We start from the raw sequence: 19970 nt of genomic DNA, 5'->3' as shown, positions 1-19970 counted from the left end.
GGTACCCCTGTTTGAACCCAAATGTGCTTTACCATGAAGCTACATTCCCAGCCCTTTTTATTTTTTATTTTTAGAAAGGGTCTTGCTAAATTGCCCATATTAGCCTCAAAATTTCTATCATCCTGCCTTAGCCTCTCCAGTGGCTGGGATTACAGGTGTGCATGACCACACCCAATGAGAATATTTTTTTTAATAAAAATTTTCTGTCATCATATCACCTGGGTATCTATCCTTGCAATATTTGAAAATATATATTGCTTACATAAAAAGGATCAGATCTGTGTGCTATTTTGTAACCTATTTTTCTTTAACGTGATGGCCCATCACACATTTCCCAGCGTCATCAGGAATTCTCCATCATTCTCAATGGCTCTGTGGTGTTACTCTGACTTCCATGCACGGTTGTGCCATAGTTTATTTAACTTGTCTCCTATCTGAGGCGGTAAGGTTTTTAGTTTTGTTGCTAAGCAGTGCCTTATGAACATTCTTGCAAATAAATGCCTATGCACATTCCTAATGTTTTGTTTTTGTTTTTTATGGTATTAGGGATTGAACACATGGGCTCGCAACCACTGAGCCACATCCCCAGTCCTGTTTTGTTTTTTATTTTGAGACAGGGTCACACTGAGTTACTTAGGGCCTCCCTCAGTTGCTGAAACTGACTTTGAACCACATCCTCCTGCCTCAGTCTCCTGAGCCATTGGGATTACAGATGTGTGCCACCACACCCAGCCTTAATATTTTTTGTTTGTTTGTTGTTTGGCTGTTTATTTTTTTTATTTTTTTATTTTTTGGTAGTGCTGGAGATTGAACCCAGGGCCTTGTGCATGTGAGGCAAGAACTCTACCAACTGAGCAGTATCCCCAGCCCCCAAGCCCTAATGGTTTTTAATCTTTAGAATAAGTTCTCAGTAACAGATGACTATAAACCTGAACCAACTTTTGGTTAATTCACTTCTTTGAGCCAGGACTTCCTTTCTTTGCTCTTTTTCTTTCTTCTTAAAAATCGCATTAGAAATATCAAAGCCCACCTGCTACAGATAGGGGGCCACAGCAGAGCTCTTACCTGCTGCCTTCACTGGCGGGAAGTTCACAGGATGCCCAGGGAAAGGAGCCAGGCACAGAGGCCCACTTAGTGCAGGGTTCACTCAGAACTGCCCAGAACAGGCAATTCTACAGAGATGCAGAGTAGGCCAGTGGGGGGCAGGGAGGGGGCATTTGAGGGTGACTGCTCATGACTTGGGGTTTCTATCTGAGGTGATGGAGATGTTCTAAAATTGTAGAGACGGTTGCACAATTCTGTGAATGTTCTGAAAGCTGCTGAATTGTTCACTTTAGGTGGGTGAAGTGTGTGGCATGTGAATTATATCCCAGAAAAGCTGTTTGGAAAAAAATGAATGTGAAAAGGAAAAAAAAACAGTGGAGAGGGGAGAATCAAAGAATAGTCATGCCTAACAATAATAAATAAAACAATAAATTGTAATTATTTGTATAAATGCATTAATTTAAATTACGGAGAGACAATACAGTGGTATGCATCTGTAGTGCCTGCTATGCAGGAGGCTGAGGCAGGAGGATTGTTGGAGGCCAGGAATTTGAGACCGGCCTGCACAAAACAAAACAACAACAAAAACTGATGGAAGAATTGCCAAAAGAAATTGCTAATGGAGCTGAAGAGGGTTTACGACCCCTAGGGAACAGCACTGAGGAGGAAGGGATAGGAATAAGAGGCCCTTCTGCACTATTTATTTATTATTTTTTTTTTGTCTCTTAAAAAAGTGTATTTAAAAAGAATAAAACAATACTACTGAAAGTTGGTGCTGGGTGGAGAAAAAACCTGGGGAGTCAGTTGCAGCCCCTGGGTTGGTTCCGGCCCCACAAGCTGACCTGACTTTGCCATTTCCTTCCCAAGACGCAGCTGCTTGACAAGGCCACAGCCTCTGGATGCCTCAAGAGGATCTACAGGACTTGGGCCTGGCAGACAGAAGGATCAGTGACCCCAGGCACAGCTTCTGGACTCTGTTCCCATGCCAAAGTCACAAGCAGGCTGGCGGGCACCAGGAAGGCCCACCTGGCCTCCTGCTTTCCCAAGACACCAGGTTTGAGCGCCTGGGCTGGCCAGAGCCTCTGTCTCCATTCTTCCCTGGAGAACTTTCTTCCCCTTCTGGGAAAGGAAGCAGCTCCAAGGACAGTCTGTCTCTTCTGCCTGCTTTTAGCAGCACCTCAGGTACTAAACACGACGGTGGGCTCCCACATCTGCTTCCCCTCCACATTCCTCCGGGGAGCCAAAGGCCTCAATCCTCCTAAAAATAAAGCCACCTCCTAATTTATCTAGCCTGTCAATCTGATCTTGAAGATGCCCTCTTTCCTAAGGTGACATGCCTGCAGAAACACTAGGTGGTCAGCCTGCTGTCTCCTTTCCCTCTCTCCACCTTTGTTATGGTTTGTGTGTATGTGTGTGTGTTTTTAAATAAAATATTAGCCAAGTGCAGAAGGTTTTCTTATTGAACTAGAAGTCTGTAAAACTAGGCCTTTGCCTTTGAGTCTGTGTCTGGCACATGACCCTACACACAATGCTGTGTGTATACTCACTGCTAAATTGCTAGAGTTTTTTTTGTTTTGTTTTGTTTTGTTTTTTTATGAACAATGGCAATAGAGCTGGGTTTTACGTAAGTATATGCATTTCTAAATTTATATTTGCTTCCTTCTCCTGTGATATGCACTTGCTCATTTTGGAAAGGGCTTTGGAGGAAGCTGTTTTAGTCATCTTTTTCATTGCTGTGACTATCTGACCAATACAACTGTAGAAGAGAAAAGGTTTATTTGAGGGCTCAGGGTTTCAGAGGTCTTAGTCCACAGAAGGTCAGCTCCATTCCTTGGGGCTCGAGGTGAGGCAGAACATCATGGCAGAAGAGGGTGGCAAAGGGAAGCAGCTTGCATCAACAGGAAGCAGAGAGAGAGAGACTCCACTCTCCAGATACAAGAAACATACCCCATAACCACACCCCAATTCCCACCTCCTCCAGTCACACCCTACCACTTCAATTAATCCCATCAGGGAATAACTCAATGATTGGGTTAAAACTCTTACAACCCAGTCATTTCTCCTCTGAACCTTCCTGCATTGTCTCACATGTGAGCTTTCGGGGAACACTTCACACCCAAACCATAACAGAAACTAAGGGCCCTGTTTACATTTGACAGTTCATCTTGTCCTAAATTTGCCACTCCCCTGGGCTTGGGCTGCTTGGTTGGCTAGAAAGAGGACCGGAGAGTTGCTGAATGATGCTATGTTCGAGGAGAGAACATTTACAGCCACAGTGAAGAGCGATTAGCAAAGATAGCAGGAATTTTCAGACACTCTGCCCCTCCAGTTCTTTTAGCCCTGGTGGCTTCCTAGCCACTCAAGGACATTCTAGAAGCAGAGCCAGAGCCTTATAGTTCTTGACAATCTCTGTACATATCTGGCTGTCAGTTGGCAGTTGAGGATGCCGTTGACAGTAGGGAAGCAAACCCAGCAATGTCTCACTGTCCCTGGGCCACAGCCTCAATCCCGGGGTTTGGATGTCTAAGGCAATGTGACAGTGCTGTGCAGCTGTCCCATGGAGGTGCAACCCCTGGACCCAAACGTCTCATCACTGTGCTCCATGATTTGGAAGTGCTGATATGCCTCCCTCCAAGAAAATGAGACCTAATGGGTCTGCACTGAGAGCCAGAAATCTTCTAAGCCTTGTCCACAAAGTGGTCTAGCTATGGGCATTAGAGCAGACCAGAAATGCAGGATCCCAGGCCCCACAGATACTCACCAAAGCAGGGTCATCTGCACTGTCTCTGGGTCCCTACTACTATGTCTGCTTCGACCTTCTTGAAGCAATGTTGGAACCAGATGCACTGGGCTGGGGCAGATCCAAAGTGGAGGGAGAGAGAACGTGGTATCAGCTGGTAGATGTCTGAGGTAAATCTATTGCCTGCTGGATCCAAGGCTATGTTAGGAAAAAGACTCCATTTAAGGGGTGCCTCTGCTGCTTCCTGCCTTGGCATTTCCAAACCCCCGTGTTCCCTGTAAGGATGCAGAGGCAGGGTGAAGCTTGCGAGGAGGAGCACTGTCTGTGGATGCTGCAAGCCTGCCATGCAGGCTGAGCAAGGAGCCCTGTCCCTGGGGCAAATGGCACAACTGCACCCAGGCCTAGAAGACAGGCAAGACCCTAACCCACCCCCACCTCATGAGAGGCCACGTCACAGAGCTTTGTGAACCAGGGAGAGTGAGCTCATTGGCATAGGGTAGCTGAACTCCTGCTGCCACAGAAGCCCAGGGGCTGCTTGATGCAACTGGGGTGGCCAAGTCTGTGTGCCCCCCGGAGGTCTGAAGAGTGAAGGAAGCAGAAGATGAATGACACTAAGGTGGAAGCCAGTGCCATTCACACAGGACATAGAGCCCTACTCAAAAGCCACACAGGGAGCCGGGCGTGGTGGGGCATGCCTGTCATCCCAGCAGCTCAGGAGGCCGAGGCAGGAGGATGCAGGTTAGAAGACAGCCTCGGCAACCTAGTGAAACTGTAAGCAACCCAGTGGGACCCTGTCTCCTATAAAAAGGGCTGGGGATGAGGCTCAGTGGTTAAGCGCCCCTGGGTTCAATCCCTGGGACCAAAAAAAAAAAAAAAAAGGCCATACAGGCAGCCTTCAAAAGAACACTGGCGTGTTGTGCTGTGGTACATGAAATAAGCCAGACACAAGGTGAAAAACCCTGTCTGATTCCATTCATACCAGGTACCAAAAATAGTTCATAGACACAAAAAGAAAAGATAGGGCTGGCGATATAGCTCAGCTGGTAGAGTGCTTGCCAGGCAAGCAGAAGGCCCTGGGTTCTAATCCCCAGCACCAAAAAAAAGAAAAAGAAAAGAAAAGGTGGAGACCGGGGGCTGGGGGAGTGGGGACAGGGAGTTAGTGTCTACTGGGAACAGTTTCAGTTAGGGAAGATCTGAGTCCTGGAGGCGATGGATGATGGCAGTGGTGGCACAACAGTATGAATGTACTTTGAACTGTGCACCCCAAAGTGGTTAAGATGGCAAATTTCATGTCACATGTGTTTTACTATGTTTTTTTTCTTCCTTCCCAGGGGCACTCTACCACTGGGTCACATTGCCAACCCTATTTATTATCATTTATTTACTTATTTATTTTGGGTACTGAGAATTGAACCCAGGGGCACTTTATCACTGAGCTACATCGGCAATCCTTTTTTTTTAAATTTTTTATTTTTTATTTTTGAGACAGGATCTCACTAAATTGCCAAGACTGGCCTCACACTGGTGACCTGCCTGCCTCCACCTCCCGAGTTGCTGGGATCACAGGCGTGCTCCACTGCACCCAACCCAGGATATTTTTTAAAAAGGTGATATAAGGCCTTCTGTGTAGGCTTCGCCATAATAAAGGGGGCAAAAGGTACATCCAACTCAAAGCAGCAAACCACAGCAGCCCAACAGGAGCCAACAGTACGTTCTAGGAGCTAAGCATCACGGCTTCTGGAGAATGCGAGCTGTTGGTGCCTCTGTCGTGTCAATCAGGCCCTCTTGGAGCTGCTCCCAAGAGCTATGTGGCCACGACCTGTCTGCCCACATTCCCCAACCACGAGCAGCCGTTCAGGCCAGCAGAGCCTCCCTGGGCCTGGCCTGGCTCATAGAAGAAAGGGATGGGAGGCGGAGGGTGCTGTCACTGGCAAGCCTGTGCCACAGGTGTTTTCTCACCACCCGAAAGACTGACAGAAAGGCTGCTGCTCAGGCGGATGCTGGAACATGGTGGCTGTGATGCTCTCCATGGAGGGATGTGGCCTGTGGCAACAGAACCACCCCTGTCTTAGAGGGTCCTGTGAGGGAACCACCTACCCTGGAGGTGCTAGCAGTGTGGCAGAGAGCCCCAAAGAGAGCTGAATGGAGGTGAGCAGGGTTTGAGCCCAGGTTCGGCTGTCTCCTGGGCCTGACCTGTGGCCATCCTACATAGGGCCTCTGAGGCACAAAGCAGGACTGGAGCCAGACTGTGCCAACTGGCTTTCTTCATAACAGTGGCCCTAAGGGCCACAGACAGGCCCAAAGTAGAGGTGCACAGAGACCCAGAGCACCCAGGCCTTTTTTCTAGCTTCAAAAGTAAACCTCTGTGGCCATGGAAACAGAGCGGGTCTTTGGGGCCCCTCGGCAACCGCCACTTCCCCTCTTCTGATGGTTTCTGTACTGAATCCTGTGAACTCTCAGAGGTGCTCCAGGGGACCCTCAGAAATCGGATCGCATGTGTGAAATATACTAACATCTGAAAGCACACGCGCTCTAGCCGTGGAGAGCAAACACTGGCTCTGGAACCCCTTCCACTAGGAAGACTCCCCTTGGGCAGGCTCAGGGGACCCTGGCCTTACAGCTTCGTTAGCGTTGAAGAAGAGGCCAAGAGTGTGAGGCCAACCACCGAAAACCTGCTGCTTCCTTGCAGGGGAGCCCGGAGTCCTCCAGGCCACTCAGCCAACAGCACTGGAAGGATCCAGAGGCAGGTAGGCAGGTAGCTGCTCTACCGCTCACTCCACTGCGCGCTTTTCACCATGACTCACTCTTCTTAGGGACAGACTTTATAAGAAGTAAATTACAAATATGTTAATAATTTATATTCATGCCATGTTTTCTGTTTTATATAACAGAGTTTCAGGAATGATTTATATTGAAAAGAGGTTCATCCCCCTGACAAAATTTTTTTTTAAAGTTTGGAAAACCTCTGGATTGTAGGGAGCTGTCAGGCTGCCACTTGACCCCAGGGTAGATGGAGGTGTGCAGAACCCCAGAGGGGCATTCTCATGACGACCACCAGAGAACACCTGGTGCCTCCAGCCCTTTCGAGGAGATTGAATCCGAGTGATCGGTAGAGTTTTATTGTCATTTTCTACATATGTAGAAAACTAAAAGACAAACAAAAACCTCCACATAAAGTTGTGCAAAAAAGGAAGAATGCTGCCTGGCTCCGCTCTGAACAGAATAATTGGCACATTGAATACTGATTTGACCTAAGCAGTGGCAGACTGCTCAGCTGGGCGTGGTGCATCATGTGGTGGGGTGCACCTGGGAGAGCAGCCAGACTGACAGCTCGATGTTGCCAGATGCCCTAGTGACCCAGAGAAATGAAAATATGGATTTTCAGGCTAAATATCTTCTGATTTGTAAATGTTGTCAAAAGCCTGTCTGGGAGCTAGAAGGAGCCAGCCGGCCATCAGTTTGAGACCCTGACTAGTGGAACCTGAAGCACCTGCCCTCAAAGTCTTGGCAGTATTGGGGGAGATCGGGGAAGAGTGGCAGAAAGAAGTCAGGCTGAGGCCCATAGGCCCGTAGAGGCCCAGCTGACTGCCAGCTGCTTCCTCCCGAAACCTGGGGGCAGCAAGGGGCACAGGTTCTCCCCGGGGAGCGCCCCTCCCCGCCCCCTGCCAACAGCTGCGCCTACTCGCTGCGCGGCCACACCTCCCACCTGGGCACAGCTCTTCGGTTGCAAAAACAAAAACCCACCTCGCAGGTGGCAGCGCCAGGCGGTGCCACGCGCCCACGGCTAGCGGCGTGCGCCCTCTAGCGGCCAGATGCGGGCACCGCGCCCCGGATCTTGATCTAGCAAATGCCTCTGGAAAGCCAAGTTCCTGATTCCAGGGTTCAGATGAGAAGCACCAATTTGTATGTTTTATGTGGACCTCGGGTGCACAAATTAATAATCCTCGGGTCATGCCATTTTTACACTCTTATTACTGGTCGATGCATGACCTCCTTCCTTTCTTCCGATTAGTTTGTTATAATGTAGTCAACGCTGAAGCAAGAATCATAACAATTAACTGTAGCTATATGCTTCCCTAGTTCATCACCCCCAACCCCGACCAATTTCTCCCCTCCCAAATCCCCCCTTCATCTGCTTTTGCTTCTTTTCTTCTTCCCCCACCCTCCCCATACTGGGTATTGAACACATGGGACCCTCTACCACTGAGCTACATCCCTAGCTCTTTTTATTATTATTTTTAAAATTTCAAGATAGAGTTTTGCAGTTACTGAGGCTGACCTCGAACCTGCCATCCTCCTGCCTCAGCCTCTTGAGTAGCTGGAATTACAGGCTGCTTGCTCTTCTTATAGTTTCATTGTAGTTCTAACATCTATTGCTTTTAAAGCAATATAATTAGAGCTGGGAGCGGTGGTGCATGCCTGTAATCCCAAAGGCTCTGGAGGCTAACACAGGAGAATCTGGAGTTCAAAACCAGCCTCAACAACTTAGAGGCCTCTCAGCAATTCAGCAATATAAAAAAGGGCTGGGGATGTGGCTTGGAAGGTAAGTGCCCCTGGGTTTGATCCCTGGTACAAAAAAAAAAAAAAGTACATATAATTAGGGTTGAGATGTAGCTCAATGGTAGAGCACTTGCCTAGCATGTGCCAGGCCCTGGATTTGGTTTCCAGCACTGCCTAACAAAAACAATGCAATAATCGTGACAGTTTATATTTAAATGAGGATACCACACTGTGCAGTCTTGGGGGACTTTCTTCACTTGCCCTTATGTACATTCTTTTTTCATCCTCTTGATCTCACCTCTTGATCTAGCCACCACTGCAGTTGGCCCTGCAAGAGTTATGACCATTTCACACCAGTGTAATCTGAGAGCTGTGCTTCTGGTCCCTGTTTATACCTCTCGGCTGTCACCTGGGAGCTTCCTGTGGACTGTCAGGGGACCTGCTCAGCACCTATGCATGGCAGCCTACAGGTCATACCCTGTGGGATAATATTGGCCAATGGGACCCAGGACCCAGGAGTCTTCCTCCTGCTGTCCTGGGACTGATGGATGGAGGCACATTTTACCCAGCTTCTTGGAAGGCAGTCTGGCGGAATCAAGTGGCAGTCACAAAATGGCAACCAACTCAGTAGCACATCCTCTTATCAGTTCTCCCCTCTTCCCTGCTTCACTCCTGACCAGGAAGTTTCAGCTGTATGCGTGGCCACACGGAGAGCGTGACTGCGCTGGTAGCCCTGCTCAGGGTGGTCTGGAAAGACGGTGGGGAAGGGAAACACGCAGTCCCTGAAACAGACTGCATTTGGAAGCCTAGCCCCTCTAAAAACAGGAAGATGCAGATTCTGGTCCCAGGAAGTCCAGGCTTCTTTCTGGGTGATAAGGAGACTCCAGGAAGAAGGCCAAACCTGTGAAAATTCCTTTGGGGCATACTGACTCAGAAGGAAGCTGAAGGCCCGCAGGTGCGGAAGCAGCTGGGAGGAGATGGCCCAGGGCCTCAGGTCTGTCACAGTCTGGCCAAAGTTTCTTATGAACCCCCCCTGGCTTTTGTTTCACTTCTTTGCCTTTTCTCCTTAAAAGTTCTGCCTCCATTCAGGTATTTCGGAGAGGGAACTTTTTAAACAATGAAAGTTTCTTCCATTTTCCTTCAAAGCTGGCTTTGAATAAAACCTATTTTCCTACCAATTTGAATGTTTCTGGAGCATGAGTTATGGCCTCACCTCTAACCTCCCCAGGCAGAATCTTGCACCACCTGACAACATCATCCCCTCAGTATCCATAGGGAACCGGTTCGAAGACACCCGCCTTCCGCCTTCCGGTTCCCAAATCCTCAGATGCTCCCTTGTGTAAAATGCTATCATATTTACATATAGCTACAGCACATCTCCCGTATTCTCTACGTCGTTTCTAGATTACTTATTCTACTTACTACAATGTGTAAATGCTACATAAATAGTTCTTATGCTGTATTGTTCTGGAAATAATAAGAACAAAAAGTCTGTACATCTTCAGTACAGACACAATTTTTTTTTTTCAACTAATTTCCCTCCACAGTTGGCTGACCCCAAGGATGCAGAAGCTGCAGATGTGGAGGGTAGATCCCAAGAGCAGACTGCACTCCAGGCAGAGAAGCTCTGAGCAGAGCTGATGCAAAACCTGGAAAGGATTCCACAGCCCCTGTGGAGCACAGACCTCAATCTGAAATGACACAACACAGACTGGGACTAATTACAGCAGAGGGATAAGAACTCGGTATGGGATTGGACCCTGAATTCATTCCCACCCAGGAAGTTCCAAACATTCCTAAACTCATTATATACAGGCTATGGTTTTGTGAGGGTTTTCTCGCCTAGGTCATACTTGCTCCTCTTTGACAAGAACATGCTCACTGAATACATTTGTTGTGACCCCTGTTGGTGGCTCATATAAGGGTCAGATGCATAGACAAGGTTAGTGTTTACCCATAAAGCTTGCCAAGCATAACAATTAAAACAATGCCTCTTCCTGGGAGAAAAACAAGTACTGGCAAGGTGTTATATTGACACATATTCTCTGTAAAACTTCCTTTAAGTTGATCGTGCTGTCTGGCCAATGGATGCTGAGGGCTCTACTGTCAACTGTGGAAGTGTAAAGAACATGGTGACCTTTGTTTTGCTAGTGACTGACATCATGACAGTGAATGAATGTCTTGTAGCCATCATACCTGGTATTGGGTTTGCAGTCTAAGATATTGCTGATCTTTATGCTTTTTTATTTTTATCACCCTGGGGGTGAGAAATCAGTTTGGCACAGTCTACAGTACACTCTTATTATCCTGAATTCTCCAGTGCTACAGCATCAATGGGTAGGGCAAACCTAGCATAAGTGAACTGTTGGTGGAAGTGCAGACATTTCCACAATGGTTACACAGAGAATGAAGCCTCTGCTATGTTACTTGCCATTCAAGCACAACTAATGACAGATCGCCCTGAACAAGGACAAAATCTAGGTGTTCTGCCTTCCAAGTGACCATCTTGGGAGCTATGTCACAGCTCAAAGAGATATTTTATAATCAAATAAGGTAAAACTTTGGTGGTATCATCAACTATACAAAACATGGCCCCACAGCAAAACTGGCTGCTTACTGAACATAGTATACCCCAAACCTGGGAATATATATACAGCCTCCACCCCAAGTAATCAGACATGGTCAATTTGAGTGAGGGCCATAATCACAAATTATTTTATCAGCAGTTCAGACCACAGTAAACAGTCTTGCTCTAGACCCTCTATTTCTTTCAGACCTCAAGGAACTACAGGTGACTGTGACTGGTTGCATAGCTCATTAGGGCCTTTGGCAAAAGGTCTTTCTGGGTCCTTGAGTCTTTGCCTCTCCTGTCCTGAGAGGCAACTGCTAACAATCCTGAGTCCAAATTTAAACAGTTTAACCTGACATCTTATTGTCCTGAATTCTTTCATGATATGCCATTTATCCTGCACTTCTGAATGGAATTCCACAGATGAGACAAGTTCCAGAAAGTTCCATTATGACAGGAAATGGATCTTCAAATGATGGGCCAAACTCAGCCCCTTCATGTTTAACCTTCTTCACCAACAAGTGGATGCCCATGCATTAGGCAGAAAAAGAGTCCTCCCTATTGTTTTACCCCAACTATTGGTTTAATAAAGGTCTCACCTACAAAATAAACCACCTGACAAAAGTATCAATGAAAAAGCCCACTTACCTCCAAGACGAGAAGGTCCTTTGGAAGTCTCCAGCCTCCAGTAACAGTAAACAGCAGGTGGAGCACAGCATAGACACTCTGTATGTACGCAGAACTTCATGTAGGATTTCTAGCCAAAGAATGCACTGCCCCAATATCTACTGAACAATACCTCATGTGTTGTCACTAATTGCCTAGTTGTATGGTCAGCTCTTTGGGTCAACCAGGACTGGACTAGTAGAGGCATACCAAACATTAGGTGTCCCTCAACATGGAAACATTTAACTACTTAATTATAAACTCAATATCTGTTATATATATGGAATATGAAGCAACTACAAAAGAGAAAAGCATTTAAACTAAAAAGCCAATCAAACATATATGGCCTGATCATGTCTACTACGGACAAATAAATCCATGCTCAAATTCACAATATGTATGGAACCACCATAAAGGATTGAGATGTCCAGTGAGAAATTATGGAAGCCACTCTTAACTGCAAAAATTGATTGTATCACCTGCCAATTATGCCAGGCTCTTTAATAGTGACTTCGACAGGGCCAGCTGGTTTATCTTCATCTATTTACAAATTGTATAAGCTGATAATACCCTCTGCTCACCCGAGTTCCTTGGCTTCTACACCTGCTTCGATGTCAACAGACTAATAGATGGGTGGTTGATTTTGTTCACATCTATGTAGATAAACTTGAACACTATCTAGGTTGTTCTATGGACACATTGCTCTGCCTATGATCTCCTTAGGATAACAAAACGGCAACTCCTGGGTCCAGAAAAAAATGGATAATCTAGCTCATTATTAAGAGGGGATAGCAGATCTCAACTGGTCAGGTATGAACATGTCAGACCCTGGGAAGTGCCTGGAGGCCAAGGGGAATAATTCTTTTTTTATTACAGATAAGGACAAGTGGCCCCAAATGCTCCCACTTTTTTTTTTTTTTTTTTTTTTTTTTTTTAGTAAGACCACTTCCCCTACCAGCTTCCATTCTTATAAAGTTGCATAATTACTGTATTGCTTCCTCCAACTTCCCATATACAAGCATAGTACCTTCGGCCTTAGATCCCTCTCTGCATGTCCCTTCACATCCAGCATAAATTACAGGGTACTGAAAGCTTAGGGACCTGTGCACTTAACTTCTAATCTGCTTGATTCTCCCCACTAAGTCTTTCATCTGTACGGCACGATGTCCTATTAAAGTGGATGTCTTTCCATATTAGTAGAGAACTTCTAGATTCCCCTGTGTGAACGGATTCCCCTGTTGATTCATACTTGAGTAAAAATATTCAATTAGGAAATGTCCATTGACAGGAACTAGCACTGTTGATTATGAGGACATGTGCTCAAGGAGGTGGACAGGCGGGTAGGATGTAAGAATGAGTGTGTGACTGGCCCCTACTCTTCACCTGCCCTTTACCATGCTCTTGGCCCAGCAGTGGCCCTGCCATGCTCCCTCACCCTGACTCTGGGCTTAAGAATGCTAGCAAGTGTGAACAAAGAGGCCTGACAAACACTTAGACCTTGGGGGCTTGTCCCTCTTCCTGCTTTCCTACTGCAAAAAAAAAATATGCCCTGGCCAGTCTGAGAGAGGAGAGAGGAATGGACCAATTTTCCCACCTAAGAGCTGACCCAGAGTCCTGGGCTTCCAGGCATCAGCAAGCCTGTGCCCACAACTGCATGCAAGGTCTGCCATGAGCAGAAGAGCCATGTGGCCTAAACCTTGACCCACAGGCTCAAGAGCTAAATAAACAGCTTTCATTTTAAACCACCGAGTTTGGGGATGATTTATGCATCATTGTTTGTGGTGACAGATACAGGGAGGCATCAAAGATGGCTTAAAACATCAAGGTCTCCGTCCATGTCACCTACTCTACAGAGGCTGTTTTTATTAAAAGCTGACTTCTTCCTCTATTACCCAGGCAGACTTTAGGTTCAATCCAATGTAAGACGATTCCAAAGACAGGAGAGGTGGATTAACATTGGTTTGTCTGGCGCCAACAGCAGGTCCCAGTCCACTTCTGGTAGAACCGTCTTTCTATAAATGCTAAATACAGATGAATGCTCTGAATACAGATGAGAGACGGGAATAGGTCGCTCGGGAAGGTATACAGACCCAAGGTCGAATAAAAAAGACTGAGTCACGAAGAAGATTCAGTAAATCCAAATTCAGTAAATCTCCACAGGGGAATTAGCACCCAAAGAATTTAAGATTTTAACAGAATATTCTGAAAGAAAATGAGTCAATGAAGTTAGAAACTCAATGGACCCGCTAAACAGCAAATTAGGGTTAAAGTCCAATAAATTGGTTAAATATATCTTAAGAAAAATTAGTGTCTACCATCCAGATTGTAGCACAAGGAGATAAGGTATAAAGTAGAGGTTGAGTTCAAAGCCAGGGCTGGGGTTGTGGCTCAGTGGTAGTGCACTTGCCTAGCATGCATGTGGCACGGGGTTTGATCCTCACCACCACATAAAAATAAATAAATAAAATAAAGGTATCGTGTTCATCTACAACTAAAAAACTTTTTTTTTTTTTTTTTGGTGCTGGGGATTGAAACCAGGGCCTTGTGCTTGCAAGGCAAGCACTCTACCAACTGAGCTATCTCCCCAGCCCTAAAAAACATTTAAAAAAAAAACAAAACAAGTTCAAAGTCAAGCCACCTTTGTGTGTGGTGGTGCACACCTGTAATCCCAACAGCAGCTGGGGAGGCTGAGGCAGGAGGATCTTGAGATCAAAGCCAGCCTCAGCAACTTGGCAAGGCCCTAAGCAACTCAGTGAGACCCTGTCTCTAAATAAAATACAAAAAATGGATGGGGGACTGGGGCTGAGCTCAGTGGCAAAGCACTTGTCTGGCATGTGTGAGGCGCTGGGTTGGATTCTCAGCATCGTATATAAATAATAAATAAAATAAAGATCCATTAACAACTAAAATATATATTTAAAAGGGGGGAGTGCTGGGGATGTGACTCAGTGGTTAAGTGCCCCTGGGTCCAATCCCTGGTTTCAGGGGAAAAAAAAAGTTCAAAGCCAGCCTCAGCAACTTAGCAAGGCCCTAAGCAACTCAGAGAGACTTCATCTCAAAATGAAAAATATTTTAAAAGGGCTGGGGATGTGGCTCTGTGGTTAAACATCCCAAGGTTCAATCTCCAGTACCAAAGGGGGTGGGGGAAAGGAAAGAAAAAGAAAGAAAGTAGAGGTTAAATCTTACAGAAGATAAAAAGATAAGGTTCCACATACATCTATTAGGGGATCCAGAACCAGAGAGATAAAAAGAGAAGGCAATCCCAAGATGAAAACAGATGAGAATTTTCCAGAAATTCAGAACATCAATCCTCAAACTAAAGCAGCACACCACATCCTCAGCAACTTAAAATAAATTCACCTAGCCACCTCCAGTAAAACTCAACCAAGTAAAAGAAACAAGATTACCCACCATAAATGTAAGTAGACAGCATATTTTGCAACATCAGAGGCCAGATGACAATGGAATAATATCTTTGAAGTTATAAGGAAAAATAATCAAGAATTCTATACCTTTAGCTACTTTTAAGAGTACAGGCAAAATAAACCCATTTTCAGACTCTTGCTGAAAGAACAACCCACACTTGAGTAAGAAGAAAAGAATCCAAAAGTAAGGAGTAGGATGCAAAGAAGCAATGGTGAACGAAAATGAAAACATGCTGGTAAATCTAAAGCAGCAAGGACTGCATGAAAGAACCACACCAATAGATCATCTGCGGAAGGTGTTAAGATAAATTTAAAATAGTAGGCAATAACAACAGTAAATGGAAAAACGGATGGGCCATTATTTTGTAAGGTCTTAATATTGTTTAAGAGATGGGTAGGATACGGATTAACTTTATAAACCTTTATAAAGTCAAGTGTGCATACTAAAATACAAGAGCATTTTTGAAGAATTCTATCTAAATAAAACTGGTGGGAGGGAGAGAACTGTGAAGTTGCCAGTCAGAATCCCTAACAAAATAACAGATTTAGGTAAGAGTGATGGATCCTTTTAGTTAAGAAGTGGGAAACTTTGCAGTGGAAGGATCAGATTGCAGCCCCTGAATCTGCTGAACAATGTGTGTATTAAGTGTGATACAACCAGAGCACACACCTGCTGATGAAGGACACTAAACCACATACAGGAAAGACTTGAAAAAGGTAAAGACCAGCCAGGCGCGGTGGCGCACACCTGTAATCCCAGCAACTCAGTGAGACCCTGTCTCTAAATAAAACACAAAATAGGGCTAGGGATGTGGCTCAGTGGTCAAGTGCCCCTGGGTTCAATCCCTGGGACAAAAAAAAAAAAAAAAAAAAAAAAAACAGGAAAAGACGACCTGAGTTCAAGGTTCAAGGTGGTCTTCCGTGCCAACTTTCAGTTTACAGGAAATACTGGGGACAGAGGAACAAGTTAAATCACAAGATAACATAAACACATAAATCCAGAATGTGAGGTGTCTGACAGGAAACCACAGCAAAACTATGACAGTTGACACAGAAAGTGTCAGCAGAGTTGTGGAAAACAAATCAATGATCAAAATTCAACTGCATTCCTACTCCAGTATACCAATCAGAACATGTTAATTTTTTTAATAAAGATTACATTTGGAGTAGCTACAAAAATGAGGTATCCAGAATAATCCAACAAAAGATGAATAAGACTTTAATGAAGAAAACCACAAAATTTTACCAAAAAATAATAAAATTACTTAAATAATATAATTAATAAAATAATATTATTTCTTACTTAAATAATAAATTACTTAAATGTTCAAGAAGGTGAAGTTCAGTCAGGTGTCATTTTCTCCCCCAAATTAATCCTTAAATTCAAGGCAATTCCTAAAAGAACATGGTTTTAATGGAACTTATCAAACCCATCTTTAAAAAGTATAACAAAAAGTAAAGTAATTAGAACAATTTTGAACTTGCCCTCTTGGTTATTAAGATTTTATCAAATTAATAGTATTTGAAGTTTATCTGATACATGTAAATCTCATTCTTTTATTTTAATTTTTGCATGCTGGGGAAAGAACTCAGAACCTCGTGTGTGCCATGCAAATGCTCTATCATATCCCAAGTCCTGGCTCATTTATTTTAAATGCTATTTGATATTTTGTATGATTAGGTCATAATTTACATATCCCCAGTTGAAAGAAAACTTTTCACATGGTTTTCAGCTTTTGACCATTTCAGTGTTACAATGAACAAACACATCTGAACATCTCTTCTTGTATACACATGTGAGTTTAGATGTGGGGCAAGGTCTTAGAAGCTAAATAGTGGGGTTAAAAGTATGCGTCATTTTAATATGGCTGAGTATTTTCAAGTGGGCCCCCTAAGGGGTGGACCCTGCTTATATTCCCTTCAGCCGGGGTGAGGGTGCTTGTTTCCCTACTCTTGTCCTGAACTTAATGTTTATTGAACATTTTTGCTGGTCTGGGACTGAGCTGTTAGGTTTCCACATTTCAGTGAGTGGCTTGTTTATTTCCTCTGTCTTCCTTTTGAATTTTTTCTTCACTTCAGAATTCTTGACATATTTGAATATTATCCCTTGTTAAAAATCTGGGAAATCTTAGAAATATTTTCTTGCAGTCTGTGGTTTATATTTTAACTTTGTTTCTGTGGTGACCTCAAAGAAATGTTCTTTTTTTTCTAAAATGTTTTTGTGATCTAGCTTATTTGAGTAACCCTTTCTCTGGGAAACAAGATTACCTCTCTTGTTTACCAAATGTTTGTATCTGTATAGGTCTGATGTTGGTTTTCTTGGGCTACTATTCTATATCTATGTTATTCCAAATACATATTCCTATGCCTATGTGGTACAGACAATAAAAACAGGAAGGATGGATAGCTACCAAATTTAATATAGTGTTTACCCTTATGAAAAGATTGGGGTAGGGGTACTTCTTTTATTAGTACTTTTTAATTATATAGAATAATGGGCTTCAAGGCACCAGGTATGGTGGCACATGCCTAAAAACCCAGTGGCTCAGGAGGCTGAGGCAGGAGAATCACAAGTTGAGGCTAGCCTCAGCAACTTTTGCAAGGCCAAAGCAACCTTGTGAGACCCTATCTCAAAATAAAAATGAGGTCTCTTCCTCTCGGTCCCATATTGAATTTGAGTTGGAAGAGGTGAGTCCGGTTTCAAAATGGGGGTAAAACCGCCCCCAGCACAACTCCCTGGCTGCCAGCTGCGGGGGGCGAGGACATGATCCAAAGGAGCTAGAGCTAAGAGAGCTGTTTCTAGAGAGGACTCTGTAAAGGCTGGTGCTCATCTAACAGTGAAGAAATTTTTTGTTGGTGGTATTAAAGAAGATATAGAAGAATATAATTTGAGAGATTACTTTGAAAAGCACGGCAAGATTAAAACCATAGGAGTTATGGAAGACAGGCAGAGAGGGAAAAAGAGGATTTTTCATGATACAGTTGACAAAATTGTTGTTCAGAAATACCACACAATTAACAGGCATAATTGTAAGTGAAAAAGGCCCTTTCTAAACTAGAGATGCAGCCTGCTCGAGCACAAAGAGGTCGTGGAGATGGCTCTGGCAACTTTATGGGTCGTGGAGGAAACTTTGGCTGCGGTGGAAACCTTGGTGAAGAGGAGGTGGTGGAGGTGGAGGCAGCAGAGATGGTTATGGAGGAGGTGATGGTGGCAACTATGGCAGGGGTCCTGGTTATAGAAGAAGAGGAGGCTATGGTGGTGGTGGACCAGGATATGGAAACCAAGGTGGCAGATATGGTGGTGGAGGAGGATATGATGGTTACAATGAAGGAGAAATTTTGGGTGGTGTTAATATGGTGGGGGTGGGAACGATAATGATTTTGGAAATTACAGTGGACAACAGCAATCAAATTATGGACCCATGAAGGGGGTCAGCTTTGGTGGAAGAAGCTCTGGCAGTCCCTATGGTGACGGTTATGGATCTGTGGTGGAAGTGGTGGATATGGTAGCAGAAGGTTTTAAAAACAGCAGAAAAGGGTTACAGTTCTTAGCAGCATGAGGAGCTGTCAGGAAAGCTGCAGGTTACTTTAAGACAGCCGTTCCCAAATGCATTAGAGGAACTGTAAAAACTCCGCCACAGAAGGATCGATGATCCAGTCAGAAAAGTTACTGCAGCTTAAAACAGGAAACGCTTCTTGTTCAGGACTGTCATAGCCACAGTTTGCAAAAAGTGCAGCTATTGAGCAATGCAAAGTAGTGTCAATTAGATGTACATTCCTGAAGTCTTTTATCTGTTGTAGCTTTTTCTTTGTCTTTTTCATTACATCAGTTCTATCGTCCTGTAAATTGTGGTAGTGGTACCAGGAATAAAAAATTAAGGAATTTTTAACTTCAAAAAAAAAATGGGGGGGGGGGGGGCACATCTGGGGATGTACTCAGTGGTTAAGCACCCCTGGGTTCGATCCCTGGTACAAAAACAAAAACAAAACAAAACAAAACAAAACAAAACTCACACACAAAACTTTCTTTTTGACAGTACTGGGAATTGAACCCAGAACTCTTGCATGCTAGACAGACACCCTTCCATTGAGTTATATCACCGACCCTTTTATTGTTGTTGTTTTGAGACAAGGTCAAACTAAGTTGCTCACGCTGGCCTTAAACTTGCAATCCTCCTGCCTCAGCCTCTGGAGTCACTGGGATTACAGGTGTGCACCATCATGCTTGACTAAAACTTTTGTTTAAACAAGAGACCTTAGAGCAGATATAGCAAAATGTTAAAATCTACTTAAGCTGGGTATTGTCTACAAATGTATCCTCTGTACTTTAGTGATTGAAATGTTTAAAAAATTAAAAAGTAGGTCAGGTACCACTACACACAGCTGAAAAGAAGTATCTTGAGAGACACAGGAGAAGAAACAATTCCTTTTCCTCTTAGACACCATTATGCAGGTAGGTGTCTTACAAACCATAAAGGCTCAACCCTGAGCCAGACCTGTACTCCCAGCAACTAGGGAGTACAGATCTCAAGGCCAGCCTGGTCAATTTAGCAAGACCCTGTCTCAAAATTAAATTAGATGGGTGGCAGGGGAATGTAGCTCAGTAATAGAACACTTACTTAGTACAAAGCTCTGAGTTCAACCCCAGCACAGCTCTCCTCCACCACCACAAAAAAAAAAAAAAAAAAAGCTCAACTTTAAGGACAAAACTCCCAGCACAAGATGGATGGTCAGAAAAACATGGGAAGGACCTGGGTCCATGATGACACAGCTCAAACAGGGAATTAACAAGGCTGGTCTCAAACGCCTGTGCTCAAGTGATCCTCCTACCTTCTCGTGAAGTTAAGTTTTCCTTACCATTTAAGAAACATTTAATTAGGTTTTCCACTCCTTGCAGCTTATTGCATATTGATAAAATGCTCTTTATCAAAACCAAACAAAAAATTTTGAAGAATGTATGAATTCCAGTGAGTTCTCGATAACTATAAAGACCTTGTTATTCTCATACAGGCTGGAGGCAGGAATT

General features: G+C 44.3%; 1 protein-coding gene and 1 pseudogene across 3 annotated transcripts in view; both read left to right on the top strand.

Moving 5' to 3' along the window:
* CMTM7 (CKLF like MARVEL transmembrane domain containing 7) overlaps positions 1–5573 on the top strand; it is a 57194-nt gene extending 51621 nt beyond the window's left edge. Inside the window, exons 5-6 of one of the 2 annotated variants that reach the window (XR_013759748.1) lie at positions 1912–2226; positions 5274–5573. Coding sequence is in view for 1 of the 2 variants with exons in the window: in XM_079114013.1 (XP_078970139.1) it covers positions 1912–1925 (14 nt within the window). In the remaining variant the exon portion in view is untranslated. Of the gene's footprint in view, positions 1–1911; positions 2559–5273 lie in introns of those variants that run through there. The other variant, XM_079114013.1, reaches the window with a different exon arrangement.
* Positions 5574–8978: 3405 nt separating this feature from the next.
* LOC306647148 (heterogeneous nuclear ribonucleoproteins A2/B1-like) lies at positions 8979–18801 on the top strand (annotated as a pseudogene). Its single transcript has 3 exons — positions 8979–9042; positions 10349–10483; positions 17720–18801. The product of its transcript is annotated as a heterogeneous nuclear ribonucleoproteins A2/B1-like (transcript).
* Positions 18802–19970: the final 1169 nt, after the last annotated feature.

The sequence above is a fragment of the Sciurus vulgaris genome, assembly GCF_902686455.1.
Source record: "Sciurus vulgaris genome assembly, chromosome: 16".
Taxonomy (NCBI): domain Eukaryota; kingdom Metazoa; phylum Chordata; class Mammalia; order Rodentia; family Sciuridae; genus Sciurus; species Sciurus vulgaris.
Note: the sequence above shows the minus strand (reverse complement) of the source record. Positions and strands in the feature narration are given on the sequence as shown.